This window comes from Amblyomma americanum, chromosome 1 (assembly GCF_052857255.1).
Source record: "Amblyomma americanum isolate KBUSLIRL-KWMA chromosome 1, ASM5285725v1, whole genome shotgun sequence".
In the NCBI taxonomy this organism is placed as follows: Eukaryota; Metazoa; Arthropoda; class Arachnida; order Ixodida; family Ixodidae; genus Amblyomma; species Amblyomma americanum.
The window spans coordinates 328,416,070-328,441,902 of NC_135497.1; the positions used below are offsets into that span (position 1 = coordinate 328,416,070).

A 25,833-nucleotide genomic window follows, 5' to 3' on the forward strand; every position below is an offset into this window, starting at 1 on the left:
GGAATCGTGCACGGACGAGGGTATCGTTTCTGAATTGCGGGACGAGAGTGACGTGAAGGAATCAGATGAGGATGAAACTTCTGAGCCAGCACCCATAAGCGCGCCTGTAGCGATGGGCCACATAGAGAGCCTCAGGCAACTTGTCTATGCCAAGGGCCTCGGCGAAGAGCACGCTCCTGCTTTAAATAAACTGGAAACCTCCCTCATCGGATCTGCGCTGCAAAAACAGACGTCCATCACGGACTTTTTCCGAAAGCAAAAATTCTGTCTTTTGACAAACATTCTGTCTTTTGACAAAGCTGTGGTCCACTTACTACAAACTTGGGGATAAAACAAACGGTCGCCGCGTGATGCTCATGTTCGTTATAAGCGAGCTCGACTGTACAAGGAACATTCAGAAATTTCCATCCTGCTCTTATTGACCCTTTATGTAATGATTATTTACAGTTATCACATTTTATGTTATCACATTTTTTATTTCGTTTATGTCTTGTGGAAGCAGCGCCTTTGCATGAGCACAGCATGGCTACGAATATGCTGTATAAACGCGTGTAAGGCCCGCACATTTTTTCCAGATTCGGGGGCCAAATCTCTGAGTGTGGCCCACACACGCAATTTTTGAAAGAAAAAAAATGTTTTCATGTAAAAACACACCAATCTGGATTGCGCGGCATTTATTTACCGTGCAGTCATCATCACTCACCGAGTCTTCAGACTCCGAGCTGGTGCTATGTTCTGGTAAATGTTCACCCCACAAGAAGTCGTCTTCAATCCCATCTAAACTGTTTGAAATCCCGGTCTACTCCGGGTTAAAATGTCGGTTCACACGGAATTCTATGCGGACAAAATCCATCCAAGCACGGCGGCTGCTTCGCGCTGATGCTTCCTACACTCTCACTCCGGCGCTGCCCTCTTAAACGCGAACCACGTTTGAGACGGTTTTGCGTTGTCGTTTCCTATATTGCTAGTCCATACATCGGTCGGGTACATTTCGACACACGGCTGCGCTTTTCAAGCATACGTGCCGATGGTCATTCTGTGTGCATGTAAGCCAGCTCATAAATTGAGCACAAGAACTTATTTACAAAACGACCGACTACTACGTGAAAAATGTACCCTTAATCATCTTTCAGAGTTGCGACTGCCCTTTTTATGCGATTAGGCTCTGCAATGAGACCTTGCTTCCATTCGGTAAACTCGCCTCACTACTCGGATATGTCTAACTTTACCGGCGCATTTACTTGAAGGATGCCGCATGTACGTAGACCTCCTGGCTTAGAATTAAAATGTTCTGAACAGCTCGGAAGAGGCTTGTAATGGTGGAAGAGAAATAAGCTCAAGCTCAATTTCACTGCTTGAAACTTTATTAAGGTGCATCTTCATTGCACAAATTTCTTTCTTCTCTTTTTGTCGGAAAATTGTGGCTCTAATAACTTTCTTCCTTAAGTATCTTGCTTTTGAACGAAACCTTTGTTCAGGTTTGGTCCAGTCCTTTCCTTTCTTTTCGCGGTTTCGCTTCTCTGGCTCACGGAGATTCTTCCTTGTGCTTTTGCATGGTGGGCACAAGCTTTGCTGAGAGAGCCCAAAGCACTTTGTACTCCTCCACAAGTTGTGGCTCTTGAGAACAGTTGTTACAGCCGCAATTGACGGAAATAAACTACAAGGACAATCCGTGCACACATTTATGTTGTCAGCATAGTTTTGAAAGGATGACACTTTTTCAAGCTTGAGAGCTGTAGCTGGTTTCCCGAACCACTTAGGTGTATATACACATGAAGGAACAAGCTTTCCCCTTGAGCTGACAGCAACAGTGAAGTCTTTCTTCACAACCACTGCCCTCTCAATCACAATGATACCGCTGCTTACAGCAATTTTGAAGAAAATAACTTCTTCGGTCACCAGCTCCACATTCCAGGACTCAAACTTTGAGCTCCCTTAGAACGCAGAAATCCAAATTGGTTCATTTTACCACAATTCTGGTTCGAAAGAGGTCCCAGTTTCATCGGGAATGACATTTTCGCTGTTTACGCAGCACACACTGTCATCACACTCAGACAGGCGAACATCGATCGTGATTCACTGTATCCGTTTCAGAAGTTTCCTTCCAGAGTTCGATGCCTTGGGCTTTGAGAGGTGCACAGGAATATTTGGGAAAATTCGTGGCACCGTGCCTTGCTTAACCATCCTCATGGAATTCGAACACTGCTGCCGTTAATAATGTGCTCGTAGTAAGTGATGGGGTCCTCAGGTTCAAAATGTACATCGCAAATGTACGTCTTTGATGTTACCTTGAAGGCTTTTGCGGAATGTCAGCTGCCCACGCCCTGAGCACTTCGGGGTCATTGGAAAATTTGAAGAAATGCTGCATATTGCAAATGTTTTCTTCGGAAGCATATATATCCACTTCAGCAGCTCGGTGCGCTGCACGTTGGCATGTTGATAACACGTCAAGCTTTGCTACAGCACAACGACACGTGATCGTCACGTCACATTCCTATAAAGCAACACAGAAAGACACAATGAGAGTGAAATAACTATTTTGAACGCACACCAGCGATCGACACCAAAAAGACACACAGCAAACAAAGCACTGAACTCGGCTGGTGCGGTGGTAGCGGGCGACAGCCACTGTCCACACCAATCTCAAGGCAACGCCAGTGCCACTGCTCGGCTAGGATACGAGTTAGGGCCGCCTCTGACGCGGAGTTTTTCAACTGACCTAATCTAAAAACTTAGTTTGACAGCCACAACACAACAAAGTCGGACCTGGCGATACCGATGCCGATACGGATAGTGGAAATACAGTAGCGGAAGTTCACGGCAGAGGAAAATGATGGTGGTGGTGACACACGGCTTCTGGTGCCATCCACGGGTGGCACCTGGAAGCTCTTGTGTCCATGCATTTCGAAGGCTATTCTTGTGTGGGTCCTGGAAAGTTTGGGTGTGGCCCTTATATGGTTCTTTTTTTAAAATATTTCCTTTGGGAAAACGGGGTGCAGCCCTTACATCGGTGCGGCCCTTACATGTGTTTATATGGTAACATCAGTCTGATTCCATGTAGAAACCAAATCTTTGCGTCAACACGGCATCATCTTCTGCATCCACAGCGACATTTAAGAGGCAGTGGTTAAGAAACGTGCGCGACAATCAGGCACAGCAAAACTGCCCATGCAGTGCCGCAGCTCCCACCTGCTTCACGCTGCTATGCTGTGAAGGTTCACCTTTTTCTTCCCTTCCCTACTCCTCACTGCACTTTTACTAGTTTCTCTTTTTCAGTGTCCTGTGCCGCCTTCTTTCTACATACTTAGCCGCCGTCCTGCACCACCTTCTTTCTGCGTTCAATGCCAGCTTTACTTTTTTTTTTTCTGTGCGTGCCGCGCGCTTTGCCTCAAAGCCCCAAGACCTTTCAAAAGTTGCCTTCTCCTCGCGCTTCAGCTTTGTGGTGAAGCCATCTTGAAATAGTGCTGTTTTATTGTCTTCAGTATCTGTTTGCCTCCGTATGTCGGCCTCGTGATCATAGACTTCGCGCATGTTGCGATGTCATCATTCTGCAGGAGGTACGTCGCAATGGCGAGGCTCTCTTTTCTATAGCCGTTTCTTGTAAAAAAATCTACTACAAACGAAAAAAAAGTGTACAGTCGTCTATAGAAGGCAAAATGGGACCATAGTTTCACTTTACCATATCTGAGTTTATTATAGTGGGATTCTAGTGTACAGGGGCGATGGAAAGAAACACGAACTGAGCGGAGCTCGCTGTTTGCATTTCTTTTCATCACGGTTTTACTTCGGTAGTAGCGAAAGGATGCTAGAGTCGTCCCTGATGCATTCTAGGACAGCTCTTAAGTCTTTTTTTGCCACCCAAGCAAAAGTGCGAAAAAAAATAATTCCAACAGCGGAGCATGCAGGCGCCGCATTGTTCGTGTTTCTTTCCATTGCGATAGTACATTGCCATGAGAGTGTTTCATTATATGCGCTCAGTCAGGTTGTCTGGCAGAGAAGCTCTTATCTAAGGCATGTTTACTGTTTGCAGTGCAGTCCACATGGCCCACACTGTATAGCGTCCATGTGTTAACAAATGCAGACCACTGTATCCAGTTTTGGATGTCATCACGAAAAGTTATTTGCTGTTAGTCAGCAATAAATGCTTCTTTGTTGTGATTAACTGGGAACAGCTGTTTGGTAATTGTGGTGTGGGCCTTTTGTTTATGCAACATAATGCTGAAATTTCATGTCTTTTTAAAACCTGGTTTACCAGTGGGTAATGTGTTGATTGAACCGTTTGTGCACTTTCTTAGGAGAGGAGCAACACACCTTGAGGCTGCACTGCTGACTGCGGGCTGAGCAGCCGTGAGAGATGGCAAGAGGGATCTGCCTTTCGCAGGGTGATGTGCTTGCACTTGCACGAAGCGTCAACCTTACAGGCTTTGTTGAGACAGATTCTTGTATGTTGTGCTGGAACAACAACATTGTCCTCTGTCACCGCCAGCAATTGTATAACTCCAATGCACTGCTATATTGCCTCTGCACAGCCTCAAGAGGCAGCAGCGTTGTTGTTAGTATTTATTTGTTAATCATCTTGTTGGCTAAAAAGAATGCTGGTTTTGACTCGTGTTCGCTGTTTTGATGAGCACATGAAGTGAACTGTGTTGGCACACTGACAAAGCTTGCAAATGGGATGCATCGTTCAACTCGACTTTTGTCTGTGTGTATAGTTTCTGAAATTTATTTGGCTTTGCTCATGGCTCACCTATTTGTGCAGCCACACTGTGTGCGTGCATGGGCTGAAGGAGCCCCTTGGCTCCCACGTAACTGAGGCTTACACAGGTGGCACTCCGCAGTGTGGTTTCAGCCTGCATTGTGAATTAGTCTTGACTGTAGTGCACCTCTCATGTGATTTAGGTGGATGAGTGAAGGTGCATCACATGGCAGCTGAAGTGCCCTTTGTGATGAAGACTTTCAGCTTCAAGTGCAGTAGATAAGTCTAGAGTACTTTTCCAGCACCATTGACAGTTCTAGAACATGGCGGTTGGCTGTAGTGCATAGGCTTACATGCTCATTTAGATGCCACAGTTGCAAACTCAGAATGATTGTTCACCATTCCATTGCTTGAGTTGCCAGTGGTCAGCCGAGTACATTCTTGGATGTATGCTGGTTTGCCACAGGAAGAGGCTGAAAGATTAGGCAATCTCACCACGTGCTAAGCTTTTGCCCCATGTTTCCTCACAGATGCAATCGCATCCAGTACTGATGTAAGCAAAATTTAAAGGCATGATTACGGAGGAAGTCTGTGTAAAGAAAATTGAACCCCACTATGAAGTGAAGCTAGACTGACATATAGCTTTTCGAGAGTGCAAAATGCTGTAGATTGCTTTTCTTTATTTTTTTCTGGGGGTGGGGGAGGGGCTTTCTTTTTTGCTCTGCATTACTTGTTGCAGTTTGGGAATATTTCACTGGCAGGAAATTTCATGAGATTAGCACAGCTTTCACTGAAGTTGGCCTTTAAGAATGTAAATTAAATTGTTGTCTCAGCAGGTGGCTCTCAGCAGGTGGCTCTGCATGCTTGAAGCTAGATGACCTCAGCAATAATAGTATGTTATAAACAGCTGCAATGAACTGCCTTTTCCACTGGTATGCTGCATTTGTGCAAGGAAGCGCGGAGAAGGGACAGAATGCAACTGGTATCTAGATGGACTTGAGCAAGTGTACGCGCAGCACTGCTTGTTTTGGTTTTACAGATATGGAGACTCGTAGAAAAGCAATTGCAACAGTTAAAGTTTCACTGAATTGTCACACAGTGGCGACAGCAGGCAGGCAAGGGTGAACGCAGGCACACTTCACTGAAAAAAAAAGAAGAAATGACATGTATATTTGCGTGAAATTGTGTCCCCTAAAAGAAAAAAAACAGCTCAGCAGTGGCGATAGCAGCACATGCACTTGGCAGGACAGAATGCCCACTGTTCTCAGCTTCACTCAGTTTAAAGTTGGCAGTGAACCTTCCAGCTATGGTGTTTAAAACAACCACAAGTTTCAAACTTAGAAGAAAGTGCCACGTTTTACCATTGCTGTTCCTGGGTGCCCTGGTTACGTCTTTCGTAGCAAAGAAAGTGATAAGGGCTATTCCACTGGCGATGAACAAAGAATTAAGAAAAACAAACGCTTTGCAGCAGTATGATGTGAACAAAGCCATTCAGATAGCCATTGATTCTTCATTTGATCTCCATTTCAGGCATGTTAGTGACAGCTTTGTTATCCTAGCATGAGCACTCCTGAACACTTTTAGTGAATTTGGAAGGGAGGCATGTTGCTTTTGTGTTCAAATTTTACATGTGTGACTGTTCAGGCCACTTATAGGGCCAGTGGCTATCAAAATTAAGCCATTTACTGCATGAAGATTTTGCAAGAAGAGGGCATTGTTATTCTTCTTTGTGGTCAGACGCCGCGGTGACTCTGTGGTTGTGGTGCTCTGCTGCTGGCTTGAAAAACGCGGGTTTGATCCTGGCTGCGGCAGTTGAATTTCGATGGAGGTGAAATTCTAGAGACCCGTGTACTGTGTGATGTCAGTGCACACTTAAAGGGATCCAGAAAGGTGGTCTCAATAAAGGTGCGATATGTCTGGGATGTTAAAAGACGATGGTTCATAATTATTCTCCAGCAAGAATTATTTTAATGCGTTTTGTGGAAGCTGAGTTATATGCAGACAAAATTTGAACTTCCGCGTCTTCGCGCCTTTCCCTCTCCTCTCGCACGCCAAAACGGCGGCGCTCCTCCGCCGGCCGCACTAACTCTGCCCCTCCCCAACCTCCGCTGGCTGCGGTGCGCGTGGAGTGGCCGCGGTAGCGCGTGACGTTTGCAAGAATTTGGCGCTGTGAACCAATGATAACCCCCGGCTGCTGACGTCATTTGCAAGACGTGACGTCGTCTGCCAGGTTTTCACGCGGAAGCCCGGCACCGCGCGTCGCGGCGAGGTGCAAAAGCCGGAATTTAAAAAAAATTATTGTAAATTTCCCGCTCGCTTTTGAGGTCTCGTATGCGGCATGGACGCTCGGTGGCCTGTACTCTACATAGTGCAAGCATTTTAAAACCAAGCTCAAACACCCCTTTCTGTGGCCCTCTCAGAACCCTAGGAGGTCGAAATTATCCGGAGCCCTTCACTCTGGCGTCCGTCATTGCTAGGGGTTGGACTTTTTGGTTTTTATTTCTTGAAAATTCGGCGGACTTTTTTCAGTTTTTATTTCAAGATGCTGCATTCGTTTTTTTTCTGTGAATATTATTTTCGACGATTGAAATATTGACTTTTTTTGGTGACTTAATGTAGCAATTCTGTGTGGTCAAGTCATTTGAAGTCTATCTCTCTATTTTTGTCACCCTGAACAGTTTATTTACCAGTACTTAATGTGCAGACGGTAGTACTTGGAGCTATGCTTGAAGAAAAAATACCTACCCTCATTAAAAGATTAACTCAAGAGATAGCCGGCAAATAAAAACGGGAGCAGAAGTTTACTTCTAAGAACTACGTTGGCATGTTATCATTGAGTTGTCACGCTGCATTGAGTGGGAGGGCGGGGCATCCTGTGGTCTTTGTGTTGATGGCAGCAATGGAACTGTTGTGCAATCATCGCGGTAACCAAAACATACTTTTTCGTGATGCCCATTTGCGGTTTCGTGTCAGTGTCTCACATGCATTTGATTAACGTAATTAACCGACTATCTGCTCTAAGCAGGAGATGATAGTGAAGAAACAGTGCTTAGCTGAAAGACGGCGAGGAGGTGATGCTTCCCGGTCTGCAGAGGCGTGTAAGCTAATGGAACAGTGCCTCAAATCGCACAACTGCACTGTTTATCTTATAATACCGTCATCGCATCATGCCCCTGGCTTCCCTACCTAGTCCGTTTTCAACTTTAAGTGAGTGTAACTCGCATTCAGCAGCCAGCTAGCTATGCCTCGCAAGCCAAAAGTACTATTTTTAATAGTGACCTTTTTTGTTAAAGCCGAATTTCAAAAAGTTAATTCGGCGTACTATTATCTTTTTTTCCCAATTTAAACCAGAATGTCCAACCCCTACTCATAGGCTTGGTTGCTTTGGGACATTAAACCCTTTAAAACCAATCTTCTTTGTGGTCATGGGTGTTTAACTCATTTTGTGGTCGTTGTAGGAACTATTTTTAAAATTCCAGATGTCAGGATGAAGCTCACTGCCATGTTGAAATGCTTAGTTAAAAAATTTATTTGGGTCACTCTTCTATGTTACTTGGTCTTTCGTCGACAGTTTTACTCTGTATGGAAGTGCTCAAGGTAATCTCCTGAATTGTGGATGAGTTGCTCCTCATATTTTTCTGCTATTCTGCAGAAAAAAAAACAGAAGTGTAAAACAGAAGCCGTGGCCTAGTGGTTTGGGCGCCCGTCTCGGCTGCGGGAGGTGGTCGGTTCGAAACCCACCGCCGGACACCCACCGGTAAAAATGGGTAAAAGCGTCCCCCGGCCTGGCGTCCGGCTTTCTTTAGGGGTGTCCGCTTGGGAGAAGCTCGCAGGCGAACGGCGAGGGGCGAACGAAGCCCCAGTGTCGGAAGAGCTCAGTTCCTGCTAAAGGTGGTGTCGCGGCCAACGTGGCTCGAACCTTCATCACCTGCAGCAGCAGTCATACAAAACACAGTCATGTAAAACAGAAGTGTTGAAGATGTTGCCACAATTGGCCGCAGCACTGAGTTACTGGCCAACGTGGTGCAGTGCTCCTTTCTGTAAACGTATAGTTCAAACCAAAGCTGGGAAAAGACATGCAATGGACAAGTCCTCAAGAGATGGCACTGTGTTTTCAGTAAGAAAGGCAAGGAAAAAGGCTTGGCAGCTGTTACCCGACCTTTGACCACGAGAGCTGTACTCTGGTATCAGATGGGACCCAACTAATGATTGTAAAGGTGTAAGAATGAATACATTGTAACTGTTGAGTACTGGCAAGGGCTCAGCATACACTTTTCTGCACTACAAGCTATGATAATTTTGCATCAAGGAATTTGATGTGCCCCTCCTCGTGTGTTGCTCGTAAGAAATAACACATAGAGAAGGATTAAGAAAGGCCAGCACGGCTTTCAAGGGGCCTTATTTTTAATAGGTGTGTATGATTATTACAATGCAAAGCATAAAAAGGATGGAAATAACAAGACCGAGACTTGCTGCATGTGGCTGGCCCCGCTTTGGCATGCTAATTCAAGACATGCTCAGTGCCATGAATTCGGTCATTGTTGTGAAGTAGTACAAACTTGTCACTCAGTTCTTAATTTCTTGGCTGGAAAACAGCTTTTCACATCAAATGATGTTGCAATAATTTTGAGACGCCTAGTTGTTTGACTGCACTAAAGAAGTGAAGTATTGATGAATTGGTTTCATGGTAGTTTCCTTGAATTTTCTTTCATTTGGCATTTATTTGGCCTAAGTGTGAGAGGTGTTCACTTCATGTGAGTTTTCCATGCACTTTACTTTCCATGGTCAAATTCGGATATGACTTTTCACTGAATAGCACCATGGTGCTATGCTTTAGCAGTTTTCTTGTGCTAAGTGATGCTGACCAGTAGGTGAGATGAAATGAAAATTATGCATCTCTCTGGCCTATATTGGATGCCTTGTCCCCTCCCTAGATCTACCTGTGCAAACGTCTGTCTCCCTGTGGCATTCTCCCTCATTTTGTGACCTTATGGCAGCCTTGGTAGTTCAAGCCATTTGCATGGAGCAGCTCTACTTGTTTTTCTCTCTGCTTTTTGCAGGTGCATTGCAGGCACACGACATAGAGCCGTTTTACTCGATGCAGGCCCCTTCAGTAAACATACCTGCGTGAATGTGAGGAAGGCGCATGTGTCAAAAGCTAGCTGCCACATCATTGGGTACAAAACATTCTCAAACCACCAGGATGTCAGGTCTGAAGTGGGTACAGTGATGGTGACTTACAGGGATGGCTTGCCATTGCACATCACATTAGTTTGGTTGGCAAAGTGACATTGTTAGTGGCACAACCACCAGCTGCCAGCACATATTATGTTAGCAGTCTCTGGAAATGCTGCTGTATATGGTATGTGTTCCCTCTAGACTGAATGTTCTCCACAGAGGTCATGAGGTGCATTTTGAACTCAAGGCTAAAGGCATCCTCTTGGGCAAACTGTGCATACGATTGGGCTAGCTGTCTATCAGTGCGCACACGTCAGCTATTGGATTGTACAAGCTGTCTGTGCTGGCGTGCTGCCAGACTTGACTGTAAAGCTGCTAATCATGAATGGCAGCCAAGCAGGCCTGTACGAATGGCTATTGCATTTCACAATAATTTAGTTTTGCCAAAGGACCTTTTTTTTTTTGACCGGTTCATTTTCTTGCTCGGATGACTTTTTCACGGTTTACTGTCTTTTTGAAGCTGCCTATCTAAAAATGTGGTTATTCTATTGTGGCCTTTCATTTTCGAGAACTTAGGCAGTTGTGTATGACCTTGTTAACATAATTTTTAGTTTGTGATGTTGGTCCTGGCCATAGCCATATTCTGACAGAAGCAAAAACTCAAAAAGCCGGTGTATTTATATTTTGGCGGGTATTATCATTTGCATGGTTTACATCGTTTGTCTGCATGATAATTTTATATGATATTTACACGGTAGTTACATATTTTTTTTTCATGAAATGACAGAATAATAGATTTAAGGAACTGACAATGAAAAGCAGTGCAGTGCGACTGTTCTTTCTGCAACACTCTGATCGTGTTTCGTAAATGTTTATGTTATATATTCCATTCGTCATGAACGCTTGCCTGTGCTAAGACATACTTGCTGCTTTTTGGCTGATATGTTTAGTAAGGTTAATGTTAGCAGTCTGCGAGTCTGGTTGAACCAGTTTTGTGGCCTGCACAAGTGCTTTAACAGCGCATGTACGTTTATTCAGCAACATTACCCTGGAATGTTATCAGGAAGTTTCTCAAAGGACTGCTGAAAAAAAAAGAGTTGCTGGTGTTTGCAATGATAATAAGAAGGATGGTCTTTCTAATGAGATGTGAAAATAAGATCATTTGGTACATATTACGAGGTAGCCAAAATTTGTAATCACGGTGCCTCAACTGCTCACATGAATGTTTATTGCGGTCTTTGATGGCTGTGCCAGTGACCATTTTAGGTATTTCGTGTTATACTGGAAGTATATGAAGTCATTTGATTGGAATGTAACCATATTTTTCACAGGCTTCTTTGGTATAGGTTTGGACAGAAGTAGACAGATATAAACATAGCATACTGAGACACTCTAGGTTCAGTTGTACATTGCTTAGGGGAAATATCAAGGGTAGGGGGGGGGGTGTTCATAGGGTGACAGTACAACCAACATGGTCTCGCTTATAGACACCATGGTTCGTAATTATTGCTAGGACAGGTTGGAGTGCAGTTTAAGCAGTGGAATCACACTGCCCTTACTGCTGTCCACACCTATATGCTTTTCATGATATTATATGCCTTTAAATTGAACAGCATGCTATCAGGCAGCAAAAATTGGCTGAAATAGACAAGAAGCATAAACAGGAATGGGTGTCAGCAGTCGGCTTTTATGTTAAAGAATTCATTATGTGCTGTACCAGGAAGGTGTGGTCAGCTGTATGGGGTTTTGAATTATTAATCTTGCTGTTTGTTCACAGCCAACGAGTAATACGAGAGATATGCTGTGGTAGTGCTGCTGGCAACAAAGCAGTCGAAGTGAAAAGTGTAGTTCTAGTTGCATCAGTGTAACTAAATGAAGCCTGTGCTGCAAAATACTCATGCGGTATCAGCGCACGTTAGTGATGTTCCATTCAGTGAATCTTTTTTTTTTTTCCTGGGAATATAATGGGTATAGTTTGGAAAAAAGGGAATTTTTACAGAGTTTTGGAGAATTTTATAACCAAAATTTGCTTCTTTTTCTAAATTGACAGAATTTCAACCTACTGCAATGAAAAAGCCTGAATAGGGAGTGTTTGGTTATCACTGTCCTTCGTTAAAGAACCTCAGGTGGTCTAATCTAATCTGGAGCCGTCCACTGTGGTGTCCCTTATAGCCCGTGTTGCTTTGGGACATTAAACTTAACAATTCACAGTTCACTTGTTTAGACCTTGATATGCTCCTAAAGTCAAAATGGGAGGCTTGGTGTGTTCTGCCAGTGAATTTGCTGAACCACATGTTCATGCGAGGTCCTCAACTTTTGATAAATTATATATGGAGCACATGAAATGCTTGACTGAGGCAAACAGCTGGGTCTTCTACTGTTGCCCTTGCAGTAAACGAGCAGAATGAAATATCAGAAGAGAGGTTGCCAGCCATTAAGTAACTTTCTGTCTCTCTCCGCTTAGCTGGTTGTACCTTTTTGTATAATGGTTATGTTTTACAGTGGCTGCCTGTAGTTGTAGATTTGTTGCTGTTGTCGTTGTAGATATGGAATGAAATGTTTATTTTGCATTGTTACTCTTTTATTACCAAAGGACTTTCACGATGCTGTGATCATTGTATTGCGGGACTCTTGTAGCCTCATGGCAGTTGTTTAATAGTGCAGAATGCTTCAAAGTAATATTGTAGCAACATGCACTGAAAAATGCTAGTCAACCACGCACAAACGCTGTCGCCCAAAAATATAGCTCAAACTTGCATCCCCTGTACATAGAGCTGATTTGATAGTCATATGTGCAAACATTTTACACCAGCTGTACATGTAGATATGTCAATATGGCACATCACTTACAATAAAGTGGCTCTTCACTGCAAACCTTCTATTGTTTTCTTTACTTTTTCTTTTTTGTCTGCTGTAGACTTGCAACCATCAATGATTTGTAGAACACCATACGACTAGCGCTAGCCCAAAAGCTTTGTTCTGCCATTTTTGTATCTTAGAACTCCAGAGAAATTCAAGAGCACAAACCTCGCAGCCATGCTCAATTGGAAGACATTCTTTTCATCAACATGATTTAAGGCTACACATCTTTGGTAATGCATAAAGCTCTTTATGAGGATATGTTTGTTTTCTGTAATTTCCATGTCATCAACTTGGGTATGAGTAGGGTTTGGAGTTTCCTAATTACGCTGTACTCTCTTATGGTGAACTCTGCTAAATTTTTGAAAAACAAGTCATATGGTTTGGGGATGTTGTTTAGTTTCCCATCAATGCAATGAAAGAAGAGGGTGTGGCTAACAAATCATTCAGTTTAATGCATTTGTTAATGCAAACTCTTGCAGTGCTGAATGAGTATGTTTTGGTGAGTTTATATGTGTGGGTGTTCTCAAAAGCCACAAAAAACGATGCTAAATTGAATGTAGCATGTAATGTTAAGGGGCACATTCTTCTGTTTAGGTGCAGTAACAGTAGGTGCATGAAGGTTGTGACCAATGTTTTAACAGATGTGCGCATGCCCTCTTGTATGTCATAATAGCTATTAGGTAATTTTCAGAAGACTAAACAGTCCATAGCAAATACAGTAAAACCTCGATAATTCTAAATCCCGAGTGATTCGAAGAATTTATGGGGTTCGTAATTTGTCATGAAAATCTGATCGAGTAATTCAAAGCGGCGGACTGCACCACAAAGATCTGGGGTGCTATGCGGGAATGCCCGATCCCGATTTTGCCGCAAATCGGTGAAGTGGTGGCGCCTCGGAGCCGCGAAGCGGCTCTACAGAGCAATGCTGAATTGCCGATGCTTGACATGCGAAGCATCCCAGCCTGAGTACTCCTATCACAGAAACCAGTCCGTGGTGCGGTTTGCGGACTGCCCTAGCACGCCTGCAGAGAAGACTTGCTTCGCTGCAACGGAGCCATAGATACAGGTTTCAAAGTAACGGGCTCTCGGCTGTTAATTTGTCCAGGCACGGCCGGACTGGAGGTAGCAGTGTGCGCGCTCGTCGCTATGCAGCCGTGGTTAAGGCAACGCAGAGGCAACATCTAGCGGGGTCGCTTGCTTTTGAGCATCTCCCACCTAGGGCCTAGCAGTGTATAGCTCCGTGCCCGTGACAGGTTGACTGTGTGCAATGCCGGCGTGCGCTGTTTCTTGAAGCGGTGCGCTGTGGTTACAGGGTTAGGTTACAGGCACTTTTTAGTACGTTAAGTACCGTCTCGAATAAATCGACCATCGTTGAGCACAACCATCCCAAATTGGGGAAGTGACCTATACGCGAAGCCAACCTATTTGTTGGGTCTTAGGTTTTAAACAAGCGGCAGGTAGTACGCTTCCTGTGCCGGTGCCCGTTCCAGGCAGGACGCATGGGGCTTCAAGGCCTTCGATTTAAGCATGGAGGAACGAAAGAATTAAGAAGGAGCCATTATGTCACATTTTTTTAAGCCGGACGTGCGGGCTCGCTACCTCCCCTTCCCCCCTAGTTGGCTGCCATCTCAATGATCTCATCATGTTTTCGCATGCGCAGCAGACATTGAAGCAGATGACACCGTTGCGCCCAACATTACTATTGCCTGCGCCATCTGCCAAAGGCATGGCCGTTGCGAAAACATGACTTCCCGCTCATTTTTTGTCTGCAGCTCGGATAGTGAGGGCCTCTGCTAAGCTTTCCTTCCGTCATGGATTTAAGGCATGTAGGGCGTGTCCAAAGCCTTTTTTATGTTAACCAAAAGATGGCAGCAGGGGTACAAAATTACCATTTTGATGCCATTTTCGGAACAAAATGGGTACATTAGGGGATTAATGGGTTGGACTGCTGTGCCAGTCTACACCAAAACCAGGAGAGCCAGCATCAAGTTCTGACTACACTGTTTACCAGTGAGGATCTTTGGCTTAGCAATGATTCAGCTGTATCTATATTTGTTGAACAAATGGGGTGGAATTCTGGTTGCTGTAGGTTTCATGGTTGTGAGACACCTCAGAGCTCACTGAAAAGTGAACAATTAAATGTACCATTTTGCTGCTTCATCATTGTAACTGCAATATATTTAGCATGCTGCAAAAGAAGAGCAGTCATACTGTCGTGTCTGGCTTTCTGTCAAAGCATGTGGTAGGCGTTTTTCCCGTGCGTAGGTTCCCACAGTAAAATGGAGACACTAATGCAGCTGGAGTGGCTGGAAATGTTTCCTTTTCACTTGTAGCTGTAAGCGGAAGAAATTCAAGTTGGAGCTAGCTGGAAGCGTTAATTTTCCAGCTAGACACGATTTCCGGTTCCATAATTCAGCTGGAAATGACATTTTCCAGCTGGAAGCAGAATATTTCCGGACAGGATTGTTTTCATCAGGAAAGGTGCTATTTCCGGTTTAAGACTGCAGCTTGAAATGGAAGCATTTTAGAGCGTTAGCTCCTATTAGCTCGTTGCTCAGTTTCGCGCCGTCGTCGGCGTTCGCAGTGCCGTCTGCCACCTGCATCGGTTGGCGGGCAGCCAAGTGCAGAGAGGGAAATCCCCATCTCCACTTTTACGGGATATGAGGGAGAGGCGTAGAGAGAGAGGGAGATAGCAGGGAGGTGACGGGTAGCCTTGGCGGGCGCACTCCTCGGCTGCGGGAGGTGGTTGGCTCGAAACCTACTGCAGAATATCGCTGCAGTCCTGAGCAATTCCGGATTCGTATCCGACTGTTTGACTTTACGAGAAGAAAAGACAGAACATGTGTGTGAACAATTATTTCCTGTCGCACCTCTGCTCACGTCTAAACATTCGCGTTACGCACTTGTAACTGTCCTCTGATTTTTTTTTTTCCATCAAGCTATTCGCTCACCTTTTTGTCCGTTCCATCACAAGAAGGGGCAATAATCGGGGGTTTTAATAGAGCACTTCATGTTCTCAGATCTCCCCGAAAGCCCGGCACCGGAGAGGTCCGCTTGACGGCCTGGCCAAAAATTGCGGTGTTCCGTCGGGCCCAAGCTGGTCTCGGGGCCATACATAGATGAGCCTGTGTCGGGCTCCTGATACCTCATGGTCAGGCCAAGTGGAGTATACTTGGGGAATTCTAGAGCCGAATCAAGCGACAAAGATGAAAGAGAGCTAATGATCTGGGCAAGCAAGAAAGCTACTTGGTATTTTTTTTTTTGTAGTTTCATGGCGTGGGCTGGTTGTCCTGTTCCTGCGCAGTGGAAACTGCAAACACTGTCAATTCAATGGGTTTTCCTTCCTGTTACCCAAAACGGTTTGGAAAAAAGGGTTCTAATCCTGCATTTTAAAATTTACTTGTTCCCGGCGGTGTGAAATCCAAATTCGCGCACTTATCAACGTGATTCTATTAAAGAAAACATTTTCCTGATGTTTCACATTATACCTCCTAATTTATTCAATACTTGTCCCTTCTGTCAACCGCCGTTTCATCAAACTGCTTGCGAATTCATGTCTCTTAAAGCGGCATTTCTCCCGTCTGCATTGCACTTCGCCATTTTTGCTCGCTTTCTTGCCCATCAGATTCGTCTATATTTTTATTCGCTAAAACTTTCGGCGAGTCGGCCTTCGATGTTCAAGAGACCTTAAATTCGGGCCCGCGGCTCACGAGTCCACAATTAAACTGAACGCCAGTGCGCTTTATTGGCCATATCGTTTTCCATCGGATGAGGCCCAAACCGTTGCAGAGATCACGTGCTCTCTTCTTTATCACGGCGATGTCTAGCGACTAATTCGTTTGGCTTGATTTTTTTTACCTTTTCCGGCTTTTTAGGCAAACAACGCGGTAGTTTTGTTTTTCCGTTTCATTCCAATAAGTGGTGCAGGCAGGGGCATAATATTTTCCATTCTTTAGGTTGCTCAACCTACTGACTGTTTCATTCCAATGTCGGATACACTGCCCACCATTCCAAGGTAGACATCTGCGTGGCACCTTTTGCGATCGTTGCACAGTGAGCGGTTGTGCTGCTGCCGGATCCGACCCTCAAGTCGAGTTTATCGGGCTAGCTGGGCTGAGAATCGAGACAATTTGGCGGCCCCGGGCCGCGCTCGGGCCTTGAGCCTCCACCAGCGGCGCTGGTGACAACTATCGAAAAGCGATATGTGGTCCTGGGAAAGTGGACATCCCAAAGTTCCATTTGAATACAACGCCGTTCAATTGCATCTCTAAATAAAAAAGGGGCAAAACTTAACACTTTATTACGAGACTTTATTAACAAAGCGAACTCGCAGCTTTTGCTGAAGGTATACACTACACCTAGCAGTGATTTCTTCGTTCCAGGCGAATTTAGCATCCTTCATGTCGCGACTGGGACTTTTTATGCCATCTACCGAACGCAGTAAATAATAATTCACGAAATATTTTGCCACTTGTAATAATATCGATTTTTCGCTCTGATTTTCAAAAGTCATATTCATCTTCGAAGCAGAAAGTGATTCTGCTTCCCCTCGGGCGTTTATTTGACAAATCGTGGCCCCCATTTCGATGTTACACTTTCGAATCTTATGACATTTTCTACGAAATTTTGCACCTGCCCGTGAAAAATAGCCGTTGGTGTTTTACTTTAAAATACTAAAGAATTCGCCTTTCTTGGGGCATAGATATGCTACTTAACGCGGAAAAATATTGATTGCGAATATAAGCAGCCAGCGCAGCGTTGACTGAAAGTGTTCAATTCGTGAGCGGGCACTGTGCTTCTCAGCGGGTGACGAAGGGGCCGGTCGCAAGCGGAGCGCTGTCAGTGTGTGTGGTACGTGTATTGAGCATGGCTACGCGGGGGAATTCCCTCCCGGGAACTTGAGCAGTGTGCTGGTCAAAGCCGAGGCAGCCATCCGCACCTGCAGGGGACATGGGCTTGCATTGATGCGATTGAGGAAAGCGCGAAATTGGTTTCGACAAATGCAGGAGGAGCATGAATGGCGACAGACAGGAAGTGTTCTTGGTCGCGCAAAAAGTATTGATCTACAACCGAGGAAGTATCGAGTGCATTGTCACACAATAGGATCGAGGCATCAGCGACCTTGCGTGTCGATCCGCGCGGGGAAATTCTCGTTCTCTCTTTAATGAGCCAAGCGCAAGGAGATGCGTGCATGCGGTACTTCTCATATATCTTAAGCATTTGTGCCAGAAGGCCCGAGCATCAAGCTGTACGGCACTCGGCGACGGCAGAATCAGCACTCGCCTCGTCTGCCGTAAGTGGCAACTTGTGGCCACATATATGCCCGCCCAGATGCCTCGAGCAATGTGCTCGTGAGGGCTTTTAATAGGGGACATGTTTCAATCAGTCAAGCATATCCGCCTTTCCACTGCGCAGAACACAATGAAGACCGTACGCTCTTGTATCGCGCTCAACTAACACCTCGCCACACACGTTCAGCACATGCATAGTATATGCGCGCGTCTGAGCGCGTACTCGGTCCCATCTGTGATCTGCGGCCGCTCTCGTGATAGGCCTCGGACACCATCGCAATATCAGCCGGGCGCAAGAAGTTACCAGCCGAAATATGTTGTGAATCAGAACTACGCGACCGTAATATGAAGCGAGCATTTGTGCTTCCGAGGTGGTGAGTCGATAGAACTGCGATCACACACACGTGCGCAAAACAAACAGCGATAACTACCGCAAAAGGCGCCATTGCAGGCGACGCAGACGATATGCACCGCGGTCTAGTCGAAAAAAGCGCCTGCGTCGCGCAAAACATTGCATGAAGAACTGGCGGTCCTTCTAGTCCATAATAAAAATGGCCGCGCACGCTCTCCGCTACCATACCACCCCTCCGTCGTCAGCTAGTTGCCCGAGCGCTGCCAGCCCAAAAGCGTCCTGGCGAGTCTGGCTTCTGCTGGCAGCCCGAAACCACCCAGCCAGAGCAAAAAATTGTGGCTCCAATCCACGCTGTGAAGGTGGTTGGACAGCGAAGCTATGCTGTTTGCATTCAATTTTTAGCCTGGCGTTTTTTGCTGACCACAACCACATGAAAACGCTACCGTAATCTTTACAGGGAAGCACACGCGGGGAGTAGCAACGTACTTCGCACTGAACGCGTAGTTGTAATTGTCAGTGCCGCTCGTAGTAAATATTCGTTCCCTTACGGTGCGGTTTGGGTGTCCACCAAGATATGTGGAACAGGCGCCATTTCCTTTCCTTAAATTGCCCTACGTACGGGCCTGGCGTCGCGCCGGGCGGACGATGGCATTCCGCGGGCCCCTTGACAACGCTGCAATGCGCTGTCGCGTCCCGCTCTTAAAGACGGAGCAGTGTTGTTTTTTTTTTTTGAAGTCTTTAAGCTGATTTCGTTCTTTTATTTTTATTAATATTCATTTTTTACACTTTATTTTTCTACATTACGACTCCTTTATGATTCGTCTTTAAGAGCGGGACGCGACAACGTGTTGCAGCATTGCCAAGGAGTCCACGGAATGCAATCGTCTGTTCGACCCGCCGCGGTGGCTCAGTGGTTAGGGCGCTCCGCTACCGATCCGGAGCTCCCGGTTTCGAACACGACCGCGGCGGCTGCGTTTTTATGGAAGAAAACCGGTAAGGCGCCCGTGCGCTGTGCGATGTCAGTGCACGGTAAAGATCCCCAGGTGGTAGAAATTATTTCGGAGCCCTCCACTACGGCACCTTTTTCTTCCTTTCTTCTTTCAGTCCCTCCTTTATCCCTTCCCCTACGGCGCGGTTCAGGTGTCCGCCGATATATGAGACAGATACTGCGCCATTTCCTTTCCCCAAAAACCAATTATTATTATTATTATTATTATTATTATTATTATTATTATTATTATTATTATTATTATTATTATTATTATTATTATTATTATTATTATTATACGTATATCCTGGCATAACCGAGCTAAGCCACTGCCAATTTTCTCTCTCTCGCTCTCTAGTCACTACTGCACATGCGCCACTACAGTATTTCCCGCTCAATTTAATCCAAACGCCAGAATATTTAATCTGAGTGCCACAGAAATTAATCCAAGCGCCAAAGCATTTAATCCAAACGCCAGTGAATTTATTCCTCATGCATTCTCACACTGGACCCCTCAAACTTAAAACGCGGTCTACAAATCCCAGACGCGTTATCGATGAGTTGTTACTGACGAAGCATTAGACACCCAATGAGCAAGTAATAATAGCGACTTTTTTTAATCATGACAAATAAGGGCCGGGTATTTATACCACCAACCACATTAACCGAAGTACAGGGTGAGTGCGAAGCATATTGCAGATATGCATCGGCGGTGTCCTGCAACTCGCATCATCATGTCACACCTTTGTTATCCTGATAAGATGAGCGACTCACTATAAGGTTATGACTAAAATAAACTCTTTGTGATCAGCCGATAGTCCACTCACATGACTTCGCATCACTTGCAGCCCACTGCAGGGTTGCCATAACGTCCCGTCATGATGAAAGTAGGCTCCGTGTGACGTCACAATTTGTAATGACGCAACGAAAGCGTTTAGAGTTAGTGATAGCGATAACATTGCAATAGCGACTTGATGTGATGCATGATACTGCAAGTCGCGTGAGACCGGAGAGTGGACTCAACGAAATAGCTGTGTGCAAATGATAGCCGTATTGTCCAGGGAAATCCGATACCAATGTTGTTGGATCGCGAAAGTGCCTCCCCTTTCCTGAAAGTCACGTGACTTTATAAGCCGGGAAGAATTGCACATCTTTGAGCAGTTTATTACTGTGACGTAGGAACACAGTGAATGTGCTAGCTAAAGGTGTGTCGAAGTGATAGCGTCATTACATTCGACATAACGTTTCGTTCCATACCCCTCATGACGTTGGTTGAGAATGTGGGACGTCAGGTTGTAAGTGATGCGAAGCCATGTCAGTGGACTATCGGCTGATCACTGGGAGTTTATCTTAGACATAACCTTAGAGTGAGTCGCTCATCTTATCAGGATAACAAAGGTGTGGCATGATGATGCGAGTTGCAGGACACCGCCGATGCATATCTGCAATATGCTTCGCGCTCACCCTGTACTTCGGTTGATGTGGTGGGTGGCATAAATACCCGGCCCTTATTTGTTATGATTAAAAAAGTTTTTATTATTACTTGCTCACTGGGTGTCTAATGCTTCGTCAGTAACAACTCATCGATAACGCGTCTGGGATTTGTAGACCGCGTTTTAAGTTTGAGGGGCCCAGTGTGAGAATGCATGAGGATTAAATTCGCTGGCGTTTTGATTAAATGCTTTGGCGCTTGGATTAATTTCTGTGGCACCTGGATTAAATTGAATGGCACTCAGATTAAATATTCTGGCGTTTGGATTAAATTGAGCGGGAAATACTGTAGTAGCACCGAGCCACAAGTGGTCTTCCGCTGCACAGTGCCTCACCTTTCCTCAAAATACATCTTTCAATTTTCAGTTTTTCTTTCTTCTTTCCCTCCCTTCTTTATCCCTTCCTTTACGGTGTGGTTCGGGTGTCCACCGAGATATGTGAGACGGTTACTGTGCCATTTCCTTTCCTCAAAAACCAAACAAAACAAGTGAGCCGACGGCGTTCATAGAGTTCATTGGCGTTGACAACTTTGCAAAGACCGTTCATTTTCACGAAAGGAAAGGCGCACACCGGCTCCGTGGGCCAGTCGGGACCCCAATCTCGCTTTCGCTTTGTATATCCCCCCCGCCGCGGTGGCTCAGTGGTTAGGGCGCTCGACTACTGATCCGGAGTTCCCGGGTTCGAACCCGACCGCGGCGGCTGCGTTTTTATGGAGGAAAAACGCTAAGGCGCCCGTGTGCTGCGCGATGTCAGTGCACGTTAAAGATCCCCAGGTGGTCGAAATTATTCCGGAGCCCTCCACTACGGACCTATTCGTTCCTATCTTCTTTCACTCCCTCCTTTATCCCTTCCCTTACGGCGCGGTTCAGGTGTCCAACGATATGAGACAGATACTGCGCCATTTCCATTCCACCAAAAACCAATTATTATTATTATTATTTGTATATCCTGGATTAGCTGGGCTAATCCACATTAATTTTTTTAAAAGAGTGACATGGCATGAGAGTGATGCTGGGTTTAAGATGCCGTGTAAAATATCCTTCGTTATAATACAGTTTCCCGACCTCTGAAACATATGCACCATTCGGATATGGCTACGTACAGTTTCGCTAAAGCCGTCTCGTTAAAACTGCGCTTTTCATGCCTTCCTTCTGAAACACCGTTCAAAGACTGATTCCGGTTCTTAAGCTCTCCCTAAATTCATCTGTGTAGTCGTGTAAAATGAGTCAACTACGCACAGGTAACATCGACTTAGGTAACAGCGTATAACTTTTAATTGACTTTATTTATGAACGCATCTAGAAAATAAAAAAAACGAAACATATAACCGCGAGCTGTCAAAGAGCATCTCCTCTTGCTGGTGTACGCTAAGGCAAAATAAAATTAATTCCGATTAAAAGAAAGGTGCAGCAACTGACACTCTCTGTGGACACCTCAATCGCGCCTTCAGGGAATGGCTTAAGGAGGGAGTGGATGGTAAATGGGGGAGAAAATTTTTTGCCCCCTTGAGCTGGGAAGGACCCTCAATACAGGGCTGGAAGAACTTTTTTTGGCCCCCTTGAGCTGGGAGGGACCCTCACTACAGGGCTTTCCTGTAGTGAGGGTCCCTCCCAACTCAAAGCCCTTTAGTGAGGGACCCTCCCAGCTCAAGGGGGCAAAAAAAGTTCTCCCCCCTCCCTTTTTACCACCCACTCCCTCCTTAAGCCATTCCCTTTGGCGCGATTGAGGTCGTAACTTTGAGTTCGGTTGGATCACTCCACTTACCAAATTCTGCCGTCCCCCTGCGCATTTGCCAAAGTTCGCAGGGGGGCGGCGCCCGGGAGGGATAAGGTCTCAGTCAAACTGTTGGCAAACCTTCCGATCGGGCATACGAAACCCTACGTGAATATATCAACGCCATTTGGACCGGAGACACTTCGTTGTCACCGGATTGGAAGACATCTTTGGTAACCTTTATCCCGAAGGCGGGGAAACAGATAAACACAGACAATCTTCGGCCCATCTCCCTCACTTCATTCGTTGGGAGGAGGAGGAGGAAAAAACATTTATTCAGAGCACAAAAACTGGGTGGGTTCAGTACGAGAACCCATTGGTCGCCATCATAATCCGGCCCCTCTCAACCAGCAATTTCTGGTCGAGTGGGCTGTGGCTATGAAGGGTTGCCTCCCAGCACTCATGAGTCGGATCGGGATTGCTGTCCAAGTCTGAGTTTTCTTGACAGTCCCAAACCGCGTGAAAGAGTGTACCAACTGCTCCACAGAAGGGGCAGGACGAATTGTAGGTTTCTGGGTACCATTTACTCATTAGGTAAGGAAACTGATGAAAACGATGGTCCGTGACCGCCTCTCAGAATATCTCGTGAGCAAGAACACCTTCGCCGACACCATTTTCGGCTTCCGACCTCATAAGTCCGCACAAGACATCCTTTTACAGCTTCATCGCGAGGTTCTCGAACCCATATAACACCCACAAAATAACAAGATAGTCCTAGCGCTCGATCTGAAGGGTGCGTTTGACAACGTTAAACACGGCGTCGTATTAAAACATCTTAGCGAGACCAACAGCGGTCCTCGTACATTCAACTACATCAAACATTTCTTAACAGACCGCTTGGCCTATATATGCATACAAGAGACCGAGTGCGGCCTGTTTGAGATGGGAACGTGGGGCACACCATAATAATAATAATTCGTTTTTGGTTAAAGGAAATGGCGCAGTCTGTCTCATATATCGTTGGACACCTGAGCCGCGCCGTTAGGGAAGTGATTAAGGAGGAGTGAAAGAAGAAAGGTGCCGCAGTGGAGGGCTCCGGAATAATTTCGACCACCTGGGGAACTTTAACGTGCACTGACATCGCACAACACATGAGCGCCTTAGCGTTTTGCCTCCATAAAAATGCAGCCGCCACGGTCGGGTTCGAGCCCGGGAACTCCGGATCAGTAGCCGAGCGCCCTAACCACTGAGCCACCGCGGCGGGTACGCGGGGCACACCATGCACAAGGCGCTGTGTTGTCCTCGCTTCTCTCTAATATTGCCACGATGCACCTCCCGGCACAGCTGGCGGGTGTCGGCGGTGTTCAGCATGCACTGTACGCCGGTGACATCACCATCTGGGCTACTACGGGAAACAGGAGAGATGGAGGAATGCCTGCAAGCAGCGGCGAGCATAGTAGACCACTATGCTACGTACTGCGGCCTCCAGTGCTCCCCGTCCATGTCTGAATTTGTGCATATTCGACATTTTCCGAAATGCGAAATCTTCGTTCAGCTTTACCCCCGCCGCGGTGGCTCAGTGGTTAGGGCGCTCGACTACTGATCCGGAGTTCCCGGGTTCGAACCCGACCGCGGGGGCTGCGTTTTTATGGAGGAAAAACGCTAAGGCGCCCGTGTGCTGTGCGATGTCAGTGCACGTTAAAGATCCCCAGGTGGTCGAAATTATTCCGGAGCCTTCCACTACGGCACCTCTCTCTTCCTTCTTTCACTCCCTCCTTTACCCTTCCCTTACGGCGCGGTTCAGGTGTCCAACGATATATGAGACAGATACTGCGCCATTTCCTTTCCCCCCAAAACCAATTATTATTCAGCTTTCTCTCTCCAGCGGCCTCATCCGTGAAGCGCAGGAGCTCCGAATACTCGGTCTCTTCATTAATAAGCATCGCAAGGCACACACAACCCTTGCCAAAGTCCGCAAAGTCGGCGACTATGTGGGCCGGATGGTTCGCCACGTTTCCAACAAGCGAGGAGGGTTGCGAAGTAAGGATGCGGTGCGGCTCGCCCATGCCTTCGTAACTAGTCGATCGAGTAGTGTACTCGACTCCTTACCTCCGCTTACGGAAACATGACTGAAGATTCCTTGGAGGTTGTACTCCGCAAAATTTTCAAGAGAGCCTTCAACCTCCCGATCTCCATTTCCAACGTGCGACTACTCGCGTTGGTGGTGGTGAAAACTTTAATGGACACAGGAGAGTTTAGGACACGCAGGTCCTTGGGCCCCCGCACGGCCCCACTGCACTAAAACGTTCGTGTCCCGGAGGCTCGACGCTGGCAGCCCGGCTTGTGGCGATGGTTTGCTTGGCTGGGTCCTCGGAGCGCAGTAGGGTCTCCCAAGCCACCCAAGTGGTAAGGTGCTCCAGGCCCCGCGGGGGAGGATCCGTCGGGCAGAGGAAAACGATATGATCGAAAGTGGCTTTGGGGTGGTGGCAGAGGGTAAATGAGAGATTTGTGTGGACTTGGTGATAGCGCGAGCGTATATATATAAGGGGAGGGTAAGGTGCGTGTTTGGATCAAGCCGCCTCCAAAGTGTCTGGTGATAATTGTCGAGGGAGGGATGGGGTGGGTTGTAGTGCCGACGCTCAGCTTTGCAGGCCTGCGTCAGTTCACTGAATGAATGCATGTGCTCCCGTGAGAACCCCAGATCGGAGGCCGCCGGTGCCCGGTTGAGAGAACCTCGGGCTAAAGTGTTGGTAGCCTCGTTTCCGGGATTCCCGGAGTGGGCAGGCACCCATATGAGCTCCATGTGGCGGGGCGGGTGTGCGGCGAGGGAGTTCAGTATGCGAAATGCAGGGAGGTGAACTCTCCCGCGCGCAAAATTTAGTATGGCAGTTTTAGAGTCTGATAGTATATACCGGGCCTCCGTGCGCGTGATGCCTAGGGCAATGGCGGCCTCTTCAGCCTCCTCCGAAGTGGCAGTGGGGGATATGTGAAGGGTGGCAATCGGTAGGAGGGCGGGGTTCGTGATGGCTACAACCGCGTCCTCGCATGTGCATGCAGCATCCACCTACACGGCATACGGTTCCGTGCCATAGTGTTCGTGGAGCGCCCGTGCGCGAGCTCTGCGGCGGGGTTCCTAGCATGTTTTTGGCATGAGGTTTAATAAGTAGTTCGCAGTGAATGTGGTGGGGGACCTGGAGCTGTGTGGGATGCGTGGCTGGTATCTTGATACCGAGGGTGTGTAGGATGTGTCTGCCGGTGGTGG

At 46.5% G+C, this 25,833-nt stretch overlaps 1 protein-coding gene across 2 annotated transcripts in view; it reads left to right on the top strand.

The window, feature by feature from the left end:
- Positions 1–6,130, top strand: part of LOC144115482 (polycystin-2-like) — a 53,009-nt gene extending 46,879 nt beyond the window's left edge. Inside the window, exon 16 of one of the 2 annotated variants that reach the window (XM_077649883.1) lies at positions 4,296–5,840. In XM_077649883.1, coding sequence (XP_077506009.1) covers positions 4,296–4,316 — 21 coding nt within the window. In that variant the 3' untranslated portion in view covers positions 4,317–5,840. Of the gene's footprint in view, positions 1–4,295 lie in introns of both variants that reach the window. The other variant, XM_077649884.1, reaches the window with a different exon arrangement.
- Positions 6,131–25,833: the final 19,703 nt, after the last annotated feature.